The following is a 22,708-nucleotide window of genomic DNA, read 5'->3' as shown; positions in this document are numbered from 1 at the left end:
TATAAAAATTGAAGTCATGGCGCAAAGAAATTTGAAAACTGCACCGCGCATATGAAATACATTACATATATATTACACTTTATACGATGATATTATATCGTTGAAAAAATTGACGAGACATGCGGTATAAATTGCACATTATAGGCATATTAATACAGAATATCCTGTGACTGTAAGAGAAAATTGAAACGACGAGATGATGCGAAAATGTGCTGCATATTATAGGCGGTACTCGCGCGTCCGCGTCGGCGTCGTTTTATTCATTTTTTCGGCGTCGTTCTCGAGTGGGGGGGGGGGGGGGTGCAGATCCGACAGACTCCGCCTTTCGCCCTCCTCGTGACCCTCTTCTCTTCATCACGTGATTCCGGCCCCTCCGCCTCCGCCTCTTCCTCTTTTTATTCTACTGCCTCCGCCTCCGCAGCCTACGTCGCGGTCTCTAAACTCCCCACGCGTCCGATCCGCGGTTCTTGAGGATCAACGAGCCTCGGACTCGCAATCTTCGTTCAGTTACAATTGACGCCGGTTGTTTGTATTACCGCGCTCCAAGTTATTTTTTTTGTTTCTTTTTTATTATTAATAATCAGCGACAAAAAGTACACAGACCTACCCAGCTGTAATATCAGTGCCGAATATATCCGTACGTGTTATACTCGGACAACGTGATCTTGGAAAACCTACAAACGGAGTTTTTTCTTTTTGTTGTACACACTGGGTTCACTGACGAGCGAGTGCACCTGCGGCAATAAATTGTTGTTTAGAGTCAATGTCGTTCGACGATTTAGAAAACTTCCATTTGTCACAAATACTTTTTTTAAATAACTCTGAGCAATACAACGTTACAGGTGCAGAATTATTTTTCTGACAAGTGCGGCAATAGTATATTATCTATACATACCTATAGTTTTTCTGTTCTACGAGATAATTGGAGAACAATACATATGTATACTGAGAGTGTTTCGTTCACATTTCACTATAAATAATCGCGAAACCGAATTTATCATCTTCGATTTGAATTTCACCTGTGAAGCTGGATCAGCTAGATTCGTGTGGCGGATTAATTCTGCAATATCATCATAACAATATAAACTCAGCGATCATGACTCGCCTACCATTTTTCGAGGTAATTATCATGCGATCTTGTTATTCCCTATTTATATCAATATAATAATCTAGAAAACATACGCGACGATGCCGTACACACCGTTTGACATAGATATTAAATTGTATAAAGAGAATCAGATCGCGCTGGAATCGAATTTCGCTTGTGCAAGCTGCTCGTGCAGCCTACGGTGCGGCGACGGCTTCACGAATCGCCTTTGCCATACATGTAACATATAACGCAGTTTTCGCACCTCATGAATTATAATAATTATATTTAGCGATAAATTTTTCACCCCGTTCTCCACATATATGTACCGCTCGTATATTTATGCGCGTATATATGCGCCAATACCCGCATGTTCCAATTCATATGATACGATACGGAGGACAGCCGCGGCTGCAATATAAAATTGGTGGTAATTTTTTCGCAGGAATGTGTAAAAATAACGTGAACCTCGGACCTCGGAATGTGCAATTGCATGGTTCACGCATAAAAAATCTGTGCAACTAAAGTTTCGGTAACTTCTTTGGGTGCGTTTGTTATAACATAGATAGACAGCTAGTTGTGGGTAAATTTACGAGTCGGGTCATCTCGCGGGAGGCGTTAGCCGATGAATTAGGTGTGGTAGGTGCGCACGGGTACATAAGGTACATAACGCACGTCCATGTAGATAAGTGAGATCGGTGCAACAGGCCGGCGGAAGTGGCAATGTCTCCCCAGGGAGGCCCGTTGCATCGGGCGGCGGCGGCGTGCACCGCAGTTGCCTCGGCTCCCTAATATCCTGCAACTTATGCGGCAGCTTCGGGCCAACATTTCCAGCATTTCCCGACGTTTCAACTCATCTCCGACTTCCAACGGGATAGATATCTAAGTGCTCAGCTGTTCGAGACTTGTCATTCGAGTAACGCCGACGGTAGCGTAGATACAGAAATACACGTACGTACGTACGTACGGATATACGTAGGTGTCCGTATACGTGTATAAATGAGCGCGACGCCGACGTCGGCGGTAAAACATACGTCTTCGGACACATATACCCGGTGGATACGAGTGTGTTACGCCGGAACGCTAACGGAGACAGGAACGGGGACCGTCAGAGCCGTGTGTCACTGTCATTTAAAACACATTAAAGCCACGTTTCGATACACGCGCTGTCTAAATTGCTGTCCGACTCTAGCAACCCTCTGTAATATACGTATATGTATATGTACACACGGCTTTTTGACTTGTGCAAAGACCATGTATACTTTACCATATATAAACTTTTCGTCCTTAACTTTATATACTTTACTTTTTCATCTCATCTCTACTCTGCACGAGTCTCTTCCTATAGCTCCTTTGTACGTTATACCTAGGCTTATGCACATTAACACTCGCCTATACACCTACAATGTACGTACAACATCTTCGCGAGAGGAATCCCCGGGGAATCCCTATAGGTACATCGTTATTTATACGGCTCATTCAACCGAACTGCGTTTCACATCGCAGTAACTGTCGTTCAAAATTAATTTCCAGTCAATTATTTTATGTCATGTTTCGGAGTTTATTGCTTACATAAATGTACATATAACGTACGTAGTAATATTAAATGTGTGTGGGTTAAGTTTTACTCGTTTTTCCATTTTTTTCGTTCCTTTTTTTTTATTTTCTTTTTCTAATAAACTATATAATAGAAAATATTTCACAAGATAATTACTATAATTTATATTTTACGTATAATTTTAACTTACTATATTATATGTATAATAACTCATGTGGATATTTTACGTTTATTTTTTCAGGTATATAAAAAATAAGCAGCGTGTGCAGAGCTGCTGTATACCCATATATCCTATAATATAATATACACATATAAAAATATCGAGTCTCTAAAATCTGTGCGTAAATTTTTTCCAAGTACAATCAGTCCCCCTCTATCTGCATATTTTTCTTATTTTTTCAAAATCGTTGAGAAAAAAATCAGCGTATATAACATACATATGAAATCCACCTGATATAATTACGTAAAAATATATTAAAAATCAAAAGTCTATTAACTGTTCTACCGCGAACAAGGGTTGCGAATTTTCGTTCAAAACCGTTCACGTGAGAATTATAAAATAGAAGTATAATATAATAATTATAAAAATAATAATAATGATATCGGTTAAATTGTACTTATTTCTCAACAGACACAGTGGAATAATATAACCTTGAATTTGCATAGTTATAATCGAGCAAAAATATATTTTAATATGTGTATGTGAACACATATAACACATATTTCGATGTGAAATTCAACTAATCAGCTGATTCTTTCAATCACGCGAGTATAAAAGGGTGTCGTTGTATTATAGCAACGATAGATATGTGCGAATAGATAGGAAGGAAGAGCAAAAATTTATCAATATCACTGTCGTTATCGTTGTAAGAATTGGAGAAAAAAGGTCCGATACCTGTACGTAATAGGCGCGAGCCGGCGAATGAGTAATAATCAAAATCACAATCAAGATCAAAATCCTAATAATAAATAATCGAAGTGTAACATATCAATTGCAATAATACTATAACAATAATCAAAAATACGAAAGGGTTAAATAGAATCGCGTAGCTGTGGAGGGCCTGGCTGCTTACTGGGGCGACGTTGTTCACCAGCACCGCGTCAATGCAATATTTATGAACTACGGATTACATTCGTCCGCCGACAGGACCAGGATGGTTTCACATCTTATTCCGGTATCGGGGGTGAGTTTTAGATCTTATCATATAACCATAGGTAATAGAAAATTCATCAATGGACCTCTTTCGTTTTATACCCGCACCGCGAAAATCACAAAAATACATCACCACACGATGGGAAATACATACTCCAAAAACGTGGAGTAAAAACTTTCACACGATTCCGACTTGACCGGGGGACGCGACCTGCGCCAGGGCCACTCGCCTTAAAATCCGCTGATATGCTATTTTCTACCTAATGACAAATTTCGATAATTTGTTTAGGTTCGTTACGTCGATATCGAAATATCATTTATCCAATGTTTTCCGATGCGTAGAACAACGTTCAATACATTTCCAACCATTTTCAACACGATTTCACATGATCTTTGCCGGGTGGGTATTGAAAACGACAAAGGTCCAATTTAAGCTATCCTTCGCACCGCCTTGCTGTATAATAATCACATATAAGTATAATTAACACGTTCACGCCGGGGCCGATTTTCATTTGTTTTGCCATGAGGCGGCGCTCAAATTAATATCGCGCTTCATCTGCCAGCTCTGTTGCTCTGCAGTACAGTGAAATCTTATTGTGCAAGTTTTGTAACTCGTGTAACAAATTTCCGACTGTAAGTATAATTAGAAAGGTGATTAGAATGTTTTTTTAATTTTTACCCTTATAAAAAATAGATAATTACAAGCCCGATGAGACAGTTTAGTGCGGGCCACCGGTGGCCCGCGCCGCCCGATGAGACAGTTTAGTGCGGGCCACCGGTGGCCCGCGCCGGCGTGAACGTGTTAATTATTACCAGATATCCGCGATGGCTTATCGAACATGGGGGATATTAGCGAATAAAATCCTTCATGCAGATGCCATGATCCATGTATATATATATATATATATATATTTAAGAAATTGTGCAGTAATGTAACTAACAATTATTAATTATACTCGTATCATAATCGCCGCGTGCATGCTAGACTACGTTTCATCTGTTTTTTTTGTTTTTTTTTCTCGTTCGTTACTAACTTCAGGGTTAAAATATATGTATATGTATGTAAACAGAGTACGCGGAGTGCGCGTGTAAACAAGTGGCGCAAAGACTTTGCAAAAGTGGCAGGAGCAGCTAGAGCGTGTGCCGTTTATTATTGCGCTAGTACGGGAAGACATTAGCAGGTTTGATTGCCTGTGTCTACCGGAGTGCTTACAATAACATCAGGGGAGTTTTATGGCCCTTATAAGCTCCGGCTTACATAAACGGTGTAACTCAACTACCGCATAACTATATACCGGAGATAATCGCCCTCGATGCGTGCTCCTTTAATACTTATTAATCTATAAACCACATACACGGAATAATTATTTATTCCAAAGAATCAATCACGCGTACTTTGAACGGTGGTAACATATCAACTAATTTCTCTTCGAATCTTCTTCCTCCTATAAATTGAATTGATGTAGTATTATATGTATGTATATCATATAAACTATACGGTATATGTATATAATATATAAAAACACAATTTTATAGAAATTATATAGAATCGCATCGATCGTCGAGCCTTGACACGGATTCACACTCTATACGTATACTCGTACCATATTTAAGTTCAAAAATATTCTATGTGTAAAGTTTCACTATACAAACGATCGACGCGTCGATGAAGTTGTATAATCGCTCGCGGTGACGTTAATGCCCGTTGGAAAGATAAGAGAGAATCTAAAAGAACTGAACCTTGAACTAGTTTTCCGGATGTGTGTAAATATTTCTACATCTATAAGGTTCGGAAGACCGCGAGCCGGGGGTGAAATACGTAGCACCCTCGAAATTTCTAAAAAAAAAAAAAAATAACAATCACCCCTTCATTTCCGTATACTGTAAGAAGAATATAACCATATCAATGGTCGGATGAATCTGCGGATGGTATGTTTTGAAAAATTCTTCTGCGTATACAAAAATCATTTCGCACCGCTTGTACACTATACATATGCAGTCATTCGGTAAATTCAATGAATGGATAAGTTCCGAACGTTTGTTCGTGTGAATTGTTTTTTCGTCACTTTTCTATTTTCTCTACACTCACATCAGATATTGAATAGCGTGTGCGGCGTTTCGCTCGTAAAGCAGCGGACTTAAAAAGTCGGTAGTAAACAAGGAAACTTGAAAGTAGTAAATATCATCTTACGCTGCAGAGGAGGAGTATAATACGAGCTACTAAAAACTTTCAACAAGAGTAGCGCGTGTATACAAATAAATCGCTCAAAGATCAAGAGATTAATATATCATACGGTACTATACATGCACTATCGTCGTACATGTGCGCGTCGCGCGCGCGCGCGCGCGCATATCATCGTGCGAAAATAAAATTCAAAGAGATGTAGGCAGAAGAGACTACTTCATCCGCGTTTATTATAATCGCACCACCGGCGTAGAATTTAGCCCAGAGAACCTGCGTGAACACCCCTCTTACGAATCGCCGCCGCGCTGCAGTTCGTCGCAGCGTAGGTACTGTACACCGTCAGGATTAAGATCTGAAAGTTTAAAATATATTATGCGGCTAATTCTGACTGTGATCTGAGCGAACGAACTCAATTAACTAAATCGTCCTGGCCGTGCCAAAGATTAGCGGACGACGAACTAAGCGATATTTCAACGCCTTTGCCGTCCGAGTTCTAGCCACCTAATAACAATTCTGTACCGAAGAACCGCTGCAGCTGTTTCTTCGCTCTTCTTTTCGCGGTACATGCGCTCTTTTTTTTTTTCTTTTTTTTTTTTCTCTCGGTGTTTTTATTTTGTTCGTTAACCATTTAGCACGGAATTATGCGCGTCGCGACTCTGTTCAAACCGATCGCGTGATACGAGGTATTGAGCACGATTAGGCCGTGGAGATTGAAAAAAATTTATTAAAATTCATATTGTATATATATATATATATATATACGTACGCTCATTCACAAGCATTCGTAAGGTTGCATAGATTTTGACTATTCGTTCCGTTCGTATATTTTTTTTTTCGTTTCGAGTTTCCCAAGTCAATCATCGGTTCGGTGCGCGAACGGAGCAGATTTTGGTAATTCCGAGGGTGAAGAGGTTAGTCGAGTTGTGAAGGAGATCGCAAATTAACGATCTAGCAAGACCGTAAGTTTTGGCTGGCATAATGCGCTGTCACAACACGTAGCTCTTGTTTGTAAGCTGACCGAGACGAAACTTCAAACATAGCGGAGCCCCGCCAAAAACGTTTCCACAAACTTCGCTGTTACGCTCCGCTTCTCTTCGCGTTCGAATACTAATTAAATTCACTTATTGTACGGATATCGGAAATTGTTTTTTTTTTTTCTGTTTTTTTTTTGTTTTTTTTTGCGATAATCGATATACGTACGATATAATATACGTATACCTATACTCGATCTAATTTTGTTCAAGGAACTTCAACAAGGCGGCGGTAATCTTGGAGGTCTCGGATTGCAAGTCAGTGGAAGTATTTCACATGGACAGGAGTCTCCGCATTCGTTGAAAATCAAACAGGAACCTTACGATCAACTTTCTCCAGCCTCGTCGCTTCCTTCCATGCACCAAGGTCAGTCTACAACCCTGATCAATACTATATATACATATAGTTGAACGACAAATGAAATACAATTAATCAAGAATTGAAATTTTTGACGATATAGAATTTTCGAACCGTTGGTATTCGTGTATCGGAGCAAAAGCGATATTCTCCACGCAAAAGTGGTACATACATACATATGTAGAATCGCGTGAGGAGGGCGCACAGCCATACGAGGGAGGGATCGCATAGGCTTATACATAAATTATAGGGAGGAGAGAGAAAAGGACGGTTCAGAGGCCTGCCCTCTTAAGTCGCAATGCGTTTCTAAAGAACCTGGTAAAAGCTGTTCTAATAATACGGAATCCGGCGCGGGTTAAGGGGCGAGGGTGATAAACAGCCGGAGGCTGCAGCGGCGGTGTTTAACCGTTACCCGCGTCTTATTTTTCCCCTCCACGAAATGCTGCACATCCATGAGCACGCTCTCGATCAACCGCGTGCGCGATATCGAGCACCAGTATACGGCCAACGTCATCCACGGATATATTATCCCGGGGGATAATATCGGGCCGTTTTGCCGGAGTCATATCGAAACGGGGATATGTATGTATCTTCCGTTTCCAACTGCATAATCTCACCTTCTGAAATCCGATGTTAATTTGCGTTACCGAGGAAAGGGAAAGGAGAAAAAAAAAGTTCTCACGCAGCCCGACTAGGGGAAAAAAAAATGTCAAAACTTAACGCTCGAGGGGGTCGATGATCTCTCGTTTCTTTGGAAGTATGATACGGTGTAATTTGATTTCTTTTCATTTCGTCGTTACATTAATGAACAATAATTAATTTTTTCACACCGTACACATGATGGAAATAATCAGTCAGTCGTCGTTGTCTCTCTTGGCTATATCGGATAGACGTATTATCGCTTATATGGTCTCTTTGAAGTAGATACTCAAGTGTCGCACTACGGTAGCTGTTATATACTTTAAGGTATAATACTCCTGCTGTTGTACATGTACATATACTGGTTACACATGTCAGCTACAAGTGTTTCACACCTATATACGTACATATGTATAAACTCAAAACACCCGAAACCTGCACCGCGCCGCGTTGCAATTGTCTCGCCGTGCTTACAATCGTTGTGTAAAAATCGATGCACGGCATTCGATTGGATCTTCGATTTTTTTTTTTGTCGTTCAATTTTCGTCGATCCGTCGCGGAGTGCTCAATAATCGGAGACTCGGAGATGGGGTGGTTCGCGGTTGACCCTCGGGTCGCATTCGAAGTTCAAAAAAAAAAAACACTGGGGGCGGTAGGGGTTGGACGTATTAGGCGTCGAGTTATATTATTATTCGCGTATACATATATATATACAAGTACAATTTGACGCGAGGGGGAGAGGAAAAAGAGCCGCAATAAACGGGCGCGCTGTGTTTTTATCTCGTACGAATTGAAAACGAGCGAACGAGATACGACCGAGAGATTGTAAAACTACTTGGGAGCCTGGCGAAACGAAGAATTTAAATGTAGTAAGGCGAAGACGGTTCGGTGTTGTATTTCATTCTGTTATTACTTCGCTAATCGTCATAAGCTGGAGCAGAGAATGCCTGCGGGAGATATGCCCGCGTGGCGTGACACGTACGCGTTATTTCATATTATGTATAATGTACATAGGTACGTACAATTATCGTACACGTTACAACGGCATGTGTATTTTGCAGCAATATACGATATATAATCAGCCTCTCTGTACGCACATTTACCCTCGCGATCATCTCTTATATCTGAGGACTGATTGTGAGCGGGACTCCCACGCGATCGGACCACGGCGATAGTAAATTTTTATCGTGTCACTGCTGAGCCATGATGCGAACTATCGGATGACCTTTTCGATAGACGGCTTTTAATTGACCGATTGGGAGTGTTATCCTTTTTCCTCTAATGTGCGCGTATAATAGGTGCGGTATACTATACATATAATACAGTTCTTAGGAAAAATTATTCCCGGAGGGATTGTCTGGATGAGAACATAAAAATATCTCGGGAAATTGGAGAGCTGCGGTGGCATAGTCAATTGTTTGGACAACCCTTGCAAAATCGAGGGGTGGGGTGGGGGGGGGGGGGGAGGGAGAACTATTTTGAGGGTGAAAATCAAAGCAAAATACAGTGGACATAACTATAATATTGTTGTTGCAGGCGCACCGTGACTTATAATGCGCGACCCTGCGACCGATGTTCTCTTAGTCAATACCCTCGCCCGATTTTACAAATCCTCCCCGATTGGGTTGAAAAAAACGAGGAGTTTCAAAAACACCATCAACTGCCCGTGCATCACGATTGAACGATTTCACGTTCGGTTTCCCAATATATTATAACTACCCCCTGCAGCACCTGTTCACGCCATCTTTTTTGTTTTCTTAAGTTCATTTAAAATCGTAAGGGTGAACTTCGGGCACAGGATATTGTTACATTTTTAGGATTACCATAGATACACGGTGTAATGAATTACTGAAGAAAGCGCCGTAGTTTGAATTTCATTAAAATCTCGTTCCAGCTTCATATTAATACCTACAGAGTATGAGATGTGACCCGCAGGATATTCGTGTATTCGTATAATTTTATTTATTTATTCGTTTTCACACACTATCGTCAGGATTAGAAATCGCAGCTGCGTGATATGCGAACGACGAGTATGAGGCTAGAAATATATGAGTTAATCCGCCATGAGTTTGTTGCATATCACGATCACGAGTGCGGAACGACGTGCTTACATGCATGTATATGCATACCTATAAATGTAGGGAATTGCGGGCGACTGCGACAGCTACTCGGATATTTAGACTTTCCGACGACGTTGACGGATGATCGTACTCTTGTGCCGCCGCAGTTTTCGGAACCTATAATCTTCGGGGGTGATTCGTGCTTCTGCTTTCTTTTACCTATTCTTCTCATACTTTCTCGGAAATTAGCTCATCGGTTTAAAACAAAAAAAACAAATGTAATTAGTGTTACACCATAATTATAATTAGCTGGTATATTTTATCAGAGTGCATTGATAATTGTCAATTTTTCGATGTTCCGAGGTGAATAATTGAGATTCCTCGATGAGAAAGATTCGCAGCTCAATTTATTCGACGGATTCGTGTTCGCCAGGTCAAAATACGTTAGGAAAGTGTTCTACGATTGATCATTTTTGGCCCAAAAATTTGAAAAATTTGAAGGAGACCCCTTGGTTTGTTTTATTTTATTTTTTTTTTCTATTTTTGGGATAAAAAATCGACATTTTGTTTAACTTGGCTTTTATGAGGTATTCTGAATGATGACCGTCTGAATCGACCTGTCTATGAAAATGGTCGTGTTTTCGGCGATTTTTCGTTCGGAAAATCGACGACATTGAGATATCTCGATCATTGTTCCTTCGAGACTAATATTCAGTCGATGGATTTGTCTTTTTGACGGCAGAATATTCTTGGGAAAGATTTGCTCAAATCGCGATTCAACAAATGTTCAATTTTTTAGCTTTGAAATCGCTAATTATTTCTCGATCCCGACCAATTTCAGAGAACTTTTCACGGTGCGGATGCATATATTAGAAAATCATGTAGTACAATATCAGCGCGCGCGTATACGAGATTGAATATTGCTACACGATTCTCTCTTCGCATCGTTAATAAACAACGCGAACTCCCTGTGATTATAATTAACGCCAGCTATGCACCGCATATGACACGAATAACTAGTGTAGTACTTACATACAAATATAACAAACATTATGCACGGTCCGGAGACGATCGTGCCCCCAACAATCCCACATCAGTAATAACGAAAACAATAATATCCACATCGCAATTCTCCCGTGACCATCGCAAAATTGCAAATCATTGTTTATCGTTTCGTTTCGCTTTTTTTTTCTTTATTTGTTTGCATTTTTACTATTTGTATGACAGGTTATGTCTACCGTAACGATGTCTCTGTGTTACAATTAACGGTGACTGTATACATATGTATAATAGCGCGTGTACGTATACGTACACGGAGCATTACAATTTATAAATTAGTGATATATTTATTTTATAAATCATTCACGATGTATAAATGTATAACTGTATATATATATGTATATATATGTATATATGATTGATACAGCGCTGCGTATATTAATATAATTGTATAGTAAACATGATAATATAATATGTATATAATATTAATATCGGAGATAATTGTTCGTGCGGAGTACCGCGCGGCGCGGGAGCGGGAAATACTGAATGTGAGAGAATCGTTATCAGTTATATTATAGTTTAGATGCTACGTACGTACGTACGCGTATATTACTTATACCGTGCATAACGATAATTTTATCATCGCCGTATCGTTCAAATTTTTTTTTAATAAGCAACAATATTCGATCGTATACATGTATGTATATATACATGTACGCATGCTTGGGAATATAAGCGTGCGGCACACGACGATTTCTGGAAAAAATTTCGTTTGCGCGGCGAACGTATAACGAGTAGGACCGATATCCGCACAGCAGATGACGATCTCGCGAATTGTTGTTCGCGTGCGACGCTTGTTTAATAAAATTTAGGTTATTCGTACGAATACGATATTGAAAATTTGTACCGTCGTAGATACGATTTGTTTGATATAATTTCTTCTCACCGTTCTCTATGTAGATGAGATGATAAATGTACGCATATGATTTATAACACGCTATTATTATATCCGCGAGTAGGTGACGCGTTCGTATGCCCCAATGACGTCACGCCGAGGTCGAGATACCGGGCGTTTATTGGCTCCCGTAAAAGATATGAAATGATACCCTATCGCCACCCGATGACCCGACTTATACTCGGGGCGCCCACCCCGGCTGACAAATAGATCGGCGCTTATTAACCAGAAAACGCGTATTCGCGAGCGTTTCAATATACATGTAGTACCATCCGCGCCAAAATTCATTTAGCATTCGCGGCTCGATATACCGACACGATTGAACATTATCGACGAGGTCAAAACTGCTGTCTGAATTCCATTATTTTTTTTTTTTTTTTTTTTTTTTTCGTTTGTAATAAGAAATTTAATTAAAACGAACGAGAACACGGAATTCAGCGTTTCTCGCGAATATCACACATACATTAGGGTGGTCCTTATTTTGGGTATTTTCCAATCTTTCTTCACGATAGCCCTGAATCGGTTCGAAATAAATAAAAAAAAAAAAATGCCTGACAAATTTCATCCCTTAATTTTAATATTAACCCATGCCCCATCGCAGACAAAGTTTTAGATGTAAATAACATGTGAAAATGTCATCTCGTTCTTTGCAATTTTGTTAGTCGTTAACGTATATGCTTAAAATTCTAGACTCTATGGTTTCTTGTAGGAAATTGACCGCTCTGCAAAAAAGGTCTCTTATGATTTTTCGCTAGCTTTATCGGTTCGATAGATATTCGAAGTAATAAAGCACAAACATTCGACTTTGACCTCGAATATCTATCGAACCGATAAAGCCAGCGAAAAATCATAAGAGACCTTTTTTGCAGAGCGGTCAATTTCCTACAAGTAACCATAGAGTCTAGAATTTTAAGCATATATGTGAACGACTTTTCGAGATGACATTTCACATGTTATTTATACATTCAAAACTTTGACTGCGATGGGGCATGGGTTAATATTAAAATTGAGGGATGAAATTTGGCAGGCATTTTTTTTGTTTTATTTATTTCGAACCGATTCAGGGCTATCGTAAAGAAAAATTGGAAAATACCCAAAATAAGGACCACCCTAACATACAGGTATGAAATTCTGCCAATTCAAAAAATAATCAAGTGTCTCTTATGGAATATGTACGTGAAATCGCAGATATTTACATTCAGGCGAAATATAGTCGTATCATTTTCGGTATTAATCCGATAGCGTTCAGACCGGGCAGTTTGATACACGGTCCTGTTTATGAAACTCGCGCTGCAGCTGCCGCCGTTCCGTTGCCGTTGCCGCTGCACATGGAGCCCAAGAATTGCCGCAAGCGAACAAACTAACGGACCACTCCGCGACGCGGTGTCGCGTTACCTTGCTGCGAACTTCGTGGAGAAGCAGAAGCGGCTCCGTTGGCAACTTTCGAGTCCAAGGGATGCGGGATGCGGGAGGCGGGAGGCGAGAACCCCGTCCGTCCGTCCACGTCGCGTCGATATAACATATAAAATCGCATTCTTGGCCCCTGGTCCTTCTTGACCCGTATACTTGTAGTACCTATACGTATCGAGAAGGCGCACCGCGCACACTTTATTTCCAAGGTGTTCCAGATGGCGCGGGTTTTTCGTCATTTTTCGTTCGAGCGACACGCGATTTTCACTCGGTGAGAAGTTCGTGGAAAAACTCCCCGCAAAATGCAACTGCACACCTACAGGTTGCGCGTCTCTGCTAAGAACCGCGCAGGTCGGTCGCGGTAACGAGCTCATATTTTCACTCGATGCTCGAATAAAGTTCAAGTGTCCGTGTACAATAATGACGTATCGTTGCACCCTTCGGATAACGGAGGGCTAATCGCGCGTGGCGGGACTGAAGGGCACGCGCGCGCTACTGCAGTAACTGTATATATACACGTATGTTATAAATAATAACGGACCTCAGGGGATGCTTGGTTGATGGCATCCGATATGGATATACAATTACCTTGTCTCTGATCATCCGGTTCCGAAGTCCCCTGCTTTCGGGAAAATTGTTTTCCTCCGATTGCCGCTAATTCATCTTCGACTTGGACGACTCTGTGTATAATGTATATTATACAGTGTGCACGCCATTTATAGCGACGAGGTACGTGTATTGGGGTGGGTCAAAAAAGAATTCTATTTTTTTTTTTTGAATCTCTGAATTTTCAAACTGAATTGAAAATAGAAATCGATGATGAGGAGGATGTTCCCATTAATATTAAGAGCCCATACTGGCTGTGTCCTTTCTAAAGGTGCCTAGCAACAAGTTTTCGTGTGTGAGATTCAAAAAAATAGAAGTTTTTTTTGACCCACCCTAACGTGTATATGTATATGTAAGTATATGTGTATCTATACACATGACTGCACACGATCGTCAATCCGAAGGGATGAGTTAGCGAGGAGCCGGAGCTTATTACCAACGTGCAGCGTACGAGGATACAGTTTGCAAATGCACACCTGACCGAAACCGGAGACGCCATGATGCCATGCGACGCCGAACGACGCCATGCGACACCAACGTGCGCCAAGAGCCAGCGCATCTGGGGATGTCAATATTTGTATATTGTATCGTATTGTAATAACTTATGCTTTGTATTGTAATCTACGTCGGCGTCACTTCATTGTTTTATCCAATTATCCAACGTTTGAATCCCGGGTCACTGATATGCGCATATTAGTATTAATACGTACATCTCACGAGACGCTTTTTAGAAAATAACAAAAGGATCGAGAGATGAAATGAAAATTATACAACAACAACAACTGATTGTAGGTACAAAGGACTCAATTCGAGTGATTCGTATTGTTGTACGAACGTGTACATCGACTGACCTGTTCCATAACGTATAGTGCGGCTATGACATGTATCTGTCACCTGAGAATGCCCTCGCATATTCCGCATTCGTCGCCATGCAGATTGAAGAATCATATTATAATCATGCGGTTGTGATGCATCGTTAAACGTGTGCGTCACAAGCGTACGTACCGCTATATCTACCTGCCATGTATTACATGGTTGAAGAATATACGACGTGCCCATCTAATTCCGATCGTTCTAATTTCGTCTATTCGTGTATAACGTGGATCACGTCAACGTCTCATTCGTAACACGTATGTATGTACGTACGTATAAGTATAACACGATTGGTGGATGTATTTCGTAGGAACAAATCTAAAGCTGGGCGGTTTTGTTTTGCACCTGAAATGACGTCATTGTTCCCTTCTCGAGTTTCGCTGATCGACGTTACTTTTGCTTTTGCCCCGCGGGACAAAGACAGTCTGGGTGACATTTCAGACGTACATTTATAAAAGTTAAACGCGAGAAACTCGTCCGATTAAGAGGTTTTTTTAATCGTTTATTCTCAACGGCTTCAATGGATATTTCGTTAACTTCCGTTTGCACGATCATATATATTTTATTCGATCAAATTAGACGCGTGTTTACTATAATTCCTCCGGTTTGACAATCATTCTAATTGACGATATTATATTCCAGTTCTCGAGAAATTCGTGTGATATTTCATATTATATTACGTTATATCGGTTCATAAGTTTTACTTGGTGAAAAAATGAGTAGAGAATTTATCAAAGTTCAACGTGATTTTTTAAACATGCAAATTCTCACGGAGCTTAGAATTAGGGGGACGAAGTTGAATCGATAATTTTTGAAAACGAGGTTGCAGATTTTTTTCCTCCACCACGAGGGTGACAGGAAACGACGTTAATGTGTTATAACGATATCGCGATGAGAGAAGTATGAAAGATATAGGTACGTACATATATTTTACGTACATACCATATTATAGTGCGTCATCGGTGAAATTGATGATCGCTATATACGCGGGCGATCTATGTATAGAATTTGATTACCCTTTACAGTTTGGCTTTGGCCATCGTTTGCTTTTATCGATGCCGGAGGCCTCGATGATAATGCGGACCGACCTCCGTCCGAGAGCAACGTGGTGTCAGATTTCTGATACAACTGTGACACATATTATTATTCACTATATTTATGCGGTGGATATAATTATTATATATATACACAAATATTACTGCGAAATATTCGGATAACCTATCTCTCGTTCTCGCACCTGATGATCAATCGTAATTCAATTCAAAAACAACAGGTCAATCAGGTAAATTTTGTATTTATGGTGAAAATGAATGGATAAGTGAATAAAACTTGGAAACGCTGAACAAAATTCTAATTTCGATAGGATTGTTGTCGATTTTATCATTTAAAGTTCGAAGTTGATTTTGTTTACGCGCTGATAAGGGGAGGCGAAAATTTCGTTCGCTCGCAGAACTCCTCCAATATCCGGATATCCAATTCAGGGACATCGCCTCACCTTATAATATTCACACGTATACATATTTATGCTCGTAATATCAAAGAAATATAAACTCGTAGATGATCGCCGCTCGGCGGTTTCGCTTATCGCTGGAGTATCAAAAGTCAGATCGTCGCGTGTATACGTACATATACATATAATATAGTATATAGGTACCCACATACGTATATATGCATAGAAAATACATAACGTACGTACCTATTGTAATATATATACGCCACATATTATACAACGTCGGTGGCCCCGAATATGCCAACGACTTCCGAAATGTGCGGTTCAACTTCGTCTTAGCACCCTAATTGTTTACGCTACAAAAGATTCTGAGAATCAGGTCCCAAAGCGTAAAGCTATAATATACTATACACTTATACGTTATGTACAACGTATAGCTGCACTACACCTCTTATATTATACTTACTTTGCTTTGCTTTGCAGTCAGCTACTCGCGATCGATCATTTCACGTGCTATATAAGTCCGGTATACATATGATACGATGTGTGTGAAACTAGTACGATGTACGAAAGCAGGCGGGCATCACGCGCCAACTTTTAATTTTCCTCTTCGTTATGGGTCTAGCTGGAGCCTGCAATAACGCACTTTTTGTACACGTCCGTTTGATTTATTATTATAAATCGAAAGGTGAAAATAATTCAGTTGATCGCGTTAGCGTCAAAGGAACGGAAAACTGCCGGATAAAGAGGTATTCGAAAACTTCAAAGAATTCAAACTTGACTCTGGAATTTCGAAAGAATTATTTGAAAGTTTGCCAAAACTGGAACCGGAACTCGATGAAAAATTGTCGTGTTATCTATATAGCTTTCAAAAATAATACGTGTCATTTTTCTTGCGAGGAGACGTACCGATCGTAATATCGTACCTATACACCGAGTATGTTTTACATAGTTGTCCCCGTATATCATACGTGGAATCTTCGGTACACGTATTCCAATAATTGTCTGCATTGTCCGCACAATAATATTCTTGGTAGCTGCGGTGCAGGGATACATATGTCATTAGCGGAAAATAATAAAAATGTTGCGTTATAAATACGTGTGTATTGAAAAAGTTTATATCGTTTCACCTTAGATTTTCAACGTGATCGTGGATCAATATAATTTATGACGTGTGATCGTTCTCGACGACCATATCGAAAGCAAGGTGTTGCACGTCACCTGAAAATAAGATAGAACCGAGAAATTTATTGCGAGGAAACTTCCTCCGATATTTTCGTTCAATGTTCAAATGTGAATAAAAGCAAATCGGCGTGCAGAAAATTCAGGGAAACTCGATCTCACGTCACCCACGTTCCCGTGTAGTATTACTTATATTTTGACATGGAAGATCATTCCGAAGGTTTATTCTGAAAATTTAGAGAAGTCAGTTTTATGCATATACGTATATGTATATTCACGAGGCGACGACGAGGAATGGCACAAAATACATCAGCTTGATCGATTTTCGAAATGTAATTCTTTCAGTGAGCAGTTTCGACTCGGATTTGTCGAGTGGTGGTTGCATGGGTGGTTCTGGTAAGGAGTTGGCCGATTCTTCGGGTTCCGGTTTGTCCCGTGGATCGTCGGGAGTTTCATTGAGCCACCAACGCAACAGTCGTTACCATCCTTACTACGGTCTTCATTGGGTCTCTCACGATCACCACGGTCACTCGAACCATCCGAGCCCGACGTCCGGTGCAGTTTCGATACACACCTCGAGTTCGTCGCACCACAGCCATCGGCCGATAGAAGAAAAATCTTCGTCGTCGCCAAGAACGGTACACAGTTCCGCAAACAGTAACGGTAATTTAGTCCCGATCGCCCCTTCGACCCCAACTACGGTGTCCGAGGCGTGTCTCACTGCTTCAGTATTGAACAGCAACGGTAATTCCCTGGTGCCGATCGCCCCTTCGACCCCGACCACGGGATCCGAAGCACCTCCGACGGTTTCTTCGGTTCTGAACAGCACCGGGTCCTCGACGAACGTTAATTCTTTGGCGTCGTTCGCACCTTCGACTCCGACCACCGGATCCGAGGCGTCTTTGACTGTTGCAGTATTGAACAGCGTCGCGGTTTCCTCTACGAATAGCAAACCGCCGTACAGTTACGTAGCTCTGATAGCGATGGCCATTCAACACAGCGCTCACAAACGAGCGACGCTGAGCGAAATATACGGTTACATAACGGCGAAGTTTCCCTATTTTGAAAAGAATAAAAAGGGATGGCAGAACTCCATACGACACAATCTTTCGCTCAACGAATGTTTCGTCAAAGTGCCGAGGGAAGGGGGCGGCGAACGTAAGGGAAACTATTGGACCCTAGGTGAGCGAATGTAGATGCGAATGATTTGGGCGTGGGTGGTGGTTTACGTAATGAATTTCACCGCGAGTGATTTCATTTGTTCCAGATCCTCAGTACGAAGACATGTTCGAAAACGGCAACTACAGACGGAGAAGGAGGATGAAACGTCCGTATCGGAATGCTCCCTATCACAAAGCACTTTTTGGCGAATCCTATCCACCCGCACACCTTCCTCTGGGTCCGGCGACGCGGAATCTTTACGCTCTTCCACCTCCTTCGTATCCACCGGCCTACACGCGCTACGACCCAAGGTAAGAACTCGCGAGTTGTCCTGCTGTACGAATACCGAGGTTAAAAAATTGAAAAAGCTACACTCTCGAAGTACATTCGACTGAAACAATAGTAATTTCAACCATCGGCCTTCTGGTCTCTTTTATGTATAGTGTTCGATATTGCGTTTGTACATATCTGTACTGTATAACTGAAGGAGGTATTTTATCGCAAAAAAATACACTTCTACTTATTTTCTCACGATTTCATTTTATCTCCGATAACAGCACTGCGTGGAGTCTGCAACAATCGCAGCTGTCGTATTCCCCTTGTCAAGCGGTGAGTAAACCTCTGCATTTTCTGTAATGTATTCAATTTATGATAATCCAGTTTGCAGTACGAATATATTGATATATCGCACCGCGCGTTATCGGAATTGCACTCTCTCCGAATTTTCCTCTCGTCACGGAATAAAATATCTTTTATAAGTTTTAACGAGAAACTCGAATCTCTGGTTTTTTTCCTGCAGCTTCAGCCGCCTTTGCAGCCCGTCCAATCGATGCAAATATCGACAATGAACGGATACAGCCAATTCGGTTCTTCCCTCAGTGAGTTGAAATTCCCTAAAAATTCATCCTCTTGATAAACGCGCTCCGCGAATAGGGTTCACTCGCTAAATATCCTCAAAGGTAATTACCTGGATGTTCCAGGCGCGGATACTAATTCGCCGGGATCCGTCGGTGGTGGATCTGCCTATGGAGGGAGTAGTTTCACCGGATGTTCCAGGAGGCACGAATCAGGAATGACCTTTGACCCCAAGGCTGCCAGATACGCGCCCTACTAGCTAGCTCGCGTATGTAAGTTTGAAAATCATGACGTTTTATTGTAAACTATTTCATCTCACAGTTCCGACTGTAGCGACTGTAGCGAATGAAAAATATTCTCTCTTTTTTTCAGCGTTGCGAATCAACGCGAGAGAGGAAAATGGAGGCAGCAGATTAACCGATTGCGAGCCGTCGAGCGGCGTCGAGACGGTACGTAAGGCATCGGCGTCAGCGTAATCGGTTCTATGCAATTCGACGTCACTTCGAGTGTCTCATATCCGGCGTTTCTTTGGGGTTGATTTTCCCGCCCGTCCAAAGTGCTTCATGTGAATTATAATCCTAGTTAGTTATGTATTATCCGGAACGATCAATTGTCGTTTCACGGTAACAGCCAACAAATTATACTTCGATGCTCCGTGCAGGTGAAAAAATAAGAGAGTATGTACACGTGCTATTTAAGTATACAAATACATACTACCAACAGGTATATTAGGTGTAAATCTAACTGTAAATGTAAATGTAAAATATATCGTACTGCTAATACCGTAGGCGAATACTGATGAGTGTCTGCGAAATCTGAATAATATATAAGAATATAAATATAAATACGAATATATATATACAGTTATGAAATCATCGATGTCATTGTTACATGTACGTGTATATTGTAATATTTTAAGATAAATATGTATAAAACAGTGAAGTGATGACGTTGATTAAGGTATGCTAGCTGATCTTTGACGCGTAATTGCAAGTCATATAGATCAGGGATATGTATTTAGTTCGTATGAATAAGGAAGGAAAAAAAAAAAATTGTCGTATCATGTTACGAAAATTCGGCGTTGATCCATAAGCGATTCGACAAACTGTTATTTTTTATTTTATTTTTTATTCTGAATATGAGACACACCTATAACTGCTGCGTGGGCGTAATACACCCCGTATAAATACTGAAAGAAAGGAAAAGAAAGAGAAAAAAAAAAAAAAAAGAAACGAACCGAAAATCATTTTCCATTGTGTAATGATACTACAATACCATTTATAAAATAGTGCTGTAAGGGTACAATAAATTTCAGTTTATTTATCGTGGATCATCTCGCACGCAACGATGTTTATTTTCCCTCCCCCTTATTATACCATCTCCGCATCTCATCCCGCCCGTAGTGAAATCATTTCGTACATCTAGTATACACACGTACAGTGGATACATACCTGAAAAAAAAAAAATTGATTTCTCTATACGTATATTGATAAATTTATAATCAGCTTTGATTTATTATTCTTTTTCCCTCCACTGATATCCGATTGATCTGCAATAATCGCTAATCGCTCAATTACAATTACGGATATAAAATAGCGCCAAGAGTGATCGATACGAGGATCGATATAACGAAATTAATAATTAAGAATAAAAACCACAAAACAATAAAATAGAGAATGAATCACCGAGTAATTGCTGAGGGTCAGTTATGCAGTTACGCAAAATGACAGTCAAGTTGAGTAATATAATATTCTCTACAGTGACTTTGATAGCGTGTTTACTTCGCATTAATAATTATATGCGCTAATGCATGATTTGCACATGCTACTGTTAAAACGATACCAAATGAAGTCGAATCAACCATCTAATGCTACATATTTTCCTACTCGATTTCCAGTCGTTTCTGAGGGATGCTGCAGTGGGAGGGAAGATTGAGATCAGGCCACGCGGTCGCTATTGATCGTTGTGAAAATGAAAAAAAATTAAGTGAAATAGAAAAAACAACGGACCGACGCGCGAATCGATAGGGGTGGTCAGAGTGGAAAGAGGTTGTGAAAACGGAGAGCCAATAGGCGGTGTTGTTTATAAACCAATGTTTAACAAACACTTGGCCTCGTATAAAATTTATATCCTCAATAAATGATCAGCACAGACCTCCCGTGTTAACACTTGTTATTGTACTGCAGTGAAATGCGGAAAAGAAAAAATCAACTCACCCGTTATACGTATACCTTCGTGTATATAGGTATTCCCGCGCCCACGTTATATGCCGGTTTGCACCTACGACGATCGTGACGGTGCAGAATTTTTAATATCAAGAATATATTTGTATAAATATTCACAGAATCGTATAGAGAAAATTTAGACCACGACGTACCGACTCCATCACCGATTTGCGGTGAGATCGCATCCGATTGGTCGCTGCGTATAGTCAGGTAATGATCAGACAGGTGTTTGGGTCGAGGTGAACGGCTCTCATTGGGGCAGCGGACGATCACCTGAATGGCCGCACACCAGACGTCCATTTTTTCCCCCGGCCTCATTTCATCGACTATTACCGTTAATAATTATTAAAAAAAAATAAATAAATAACAATTATTATCGTGTAAGTAATATTTGACAGCAATTGTTGCGCGCAGGGATTCGATGTTTAGAGATTGATGTACGGGAGATGGCGAAGAAAGCGAGGAACCTCCGGAGATGTAATAGAAATATTTGTGTAAATATATAATTCAAAGGAATTACGACGAACTCGGTGAAGAATTAATAATCTAATAATTCCGGGAATGGTATTTCCGACTTCTTTTCAATTGTTTGATAATTATGCGGCACTCCGAACATAAACACCTGATAAACAGGAGATATCTCTGGTGCAAGCTTAAACAAATATACAGCCGTTTGCTTCGGCTGTAATATACGTATACGCAGCTCATGATGCGGATGCTGTAGAATGAAATCGCGCCGCTCCTCCTCACCTCTAAACCCAGATATTATATGTACGTGGAGGCCTCGAAGCTTCTCACGTCTTTCCGCGGTAACGAAAATGAGTAAACTGTTCCGAAAGAAATAAAAAAAAAAAATATATTATTTTACAAACGATCGCTGATTCAGCGGTAAAACGACCCCTCTGCAAGGAACCTGATAAC

The 22,708-nt window shown here is 40.5% G+C and overlaps 1 protein-coding gene and 1 long non-coding RNA gene across 5 annotated transcripts; one reads left to right on the top strand and one right to left on the bottom strand.

The window, feature by feature from the left end:
• The first annotated feature begins 480 nt into the window (after nucleotides 1-480).
• Nucleotides 481-20,890, top strand: LOC105690655 (forkhead box protein I1c-like). 4 transcript variants are annotated; one of them, XM_048660347.1, is made up of 9 exons: nucleotides 481-1,120; nucleotides 2,887-3,829; nucleotides 7,228-7,381; nucleotides 17,892-18,728; nucleotides 18,814-19,018; nucleotides 19,265-19,316; nucleotides 19,507-19,585; nucleotides 19,667-19,830; nucleotides 19,935-20,890. In XM_048660347.1, the coding sequence occupies exons 2-8, from the start codon at nucleotides 3,761-3,763 to the stop codon at nucleotides 19,819-19,821; spliced, it is 1,551 nt and encodes a 516-aa protein (XP_048516304.1). In that variant the 5' UTR covers nucleotides 481-1,120; nucleotides 2,887-3,760; the 3' UTR covers nucleotides 19,822-19,830; nucleotides 19,935-20,890. The 4 variants fall into 4 exon arrangements, with proteins under 4 accessions (XP_048516304.1, XP_012264074.2, XP_012264073.2 ...); XM_012408650.3 differs by having other exon boundaries at nucleotides 486-1,120; nucleotides 19,688-19,834; XM_012408649.3 differs by having other exon boundaries at nucleotides 486-1,120; nucleotides 19,667-19,834.
• Nucleotides 20,884-22,708, bottom strand: LOC125502256. The gene is made up of 3 exons (XR_007280130.1): nucleotides 21,940-22,708; nucleotides 21,779-21,842; nucleotides 20,884-21,013 (listed from the first exon to the last, which is right to left on the bottom strand). It is a non-coding gene; the product is annotated as an uncharacterized LOC125502256 (long non-coding RNA).

The sequence above is a fragment of the Athalia rosae genome, chromosome 1, assembly GCF_917208135.1.
Source record: "Athalia rosae chromosome 1, iyAthRosa1.1, whole genome shotgun sequence".
Classification (NCBI taxonomy): Eukaryota; Metazoa; Arthropoda; class Insecta; order Hymenoptera; family Athaliidae; genus Athalia; species Athalia rosae.
The sequence above is the reverse complement of the archived record's forward strand: the minus strand, read 5'-3'. Positions and strand labels throughout refer to the sequence as shown.

Bases quoted from the DNA above. Each gene is read 5' to 3' on its own strand.
- LOC105690655 (XM_048660347.1), top strand. From the start codon at position 3,761: ATGAACTACGGATTACATTCGTCCGCCGACAGGACCAGGATGGTTTCA. The intron at 19,019-19,264 runs GTAAGAACTCGC...CTCCGATAACAG, and splicing joins TACACGCGCTACGACCCAAG to CACTGCGTGGAGTCTGCAAC. The intron at 19,317-19,506 runs GTGAGTAAACCT...TTTTTCCTGCAG, and splicing joins CGTATTCCCCTTGTCAAGCG to CTTCAGCCGCCTTTGCAGCC.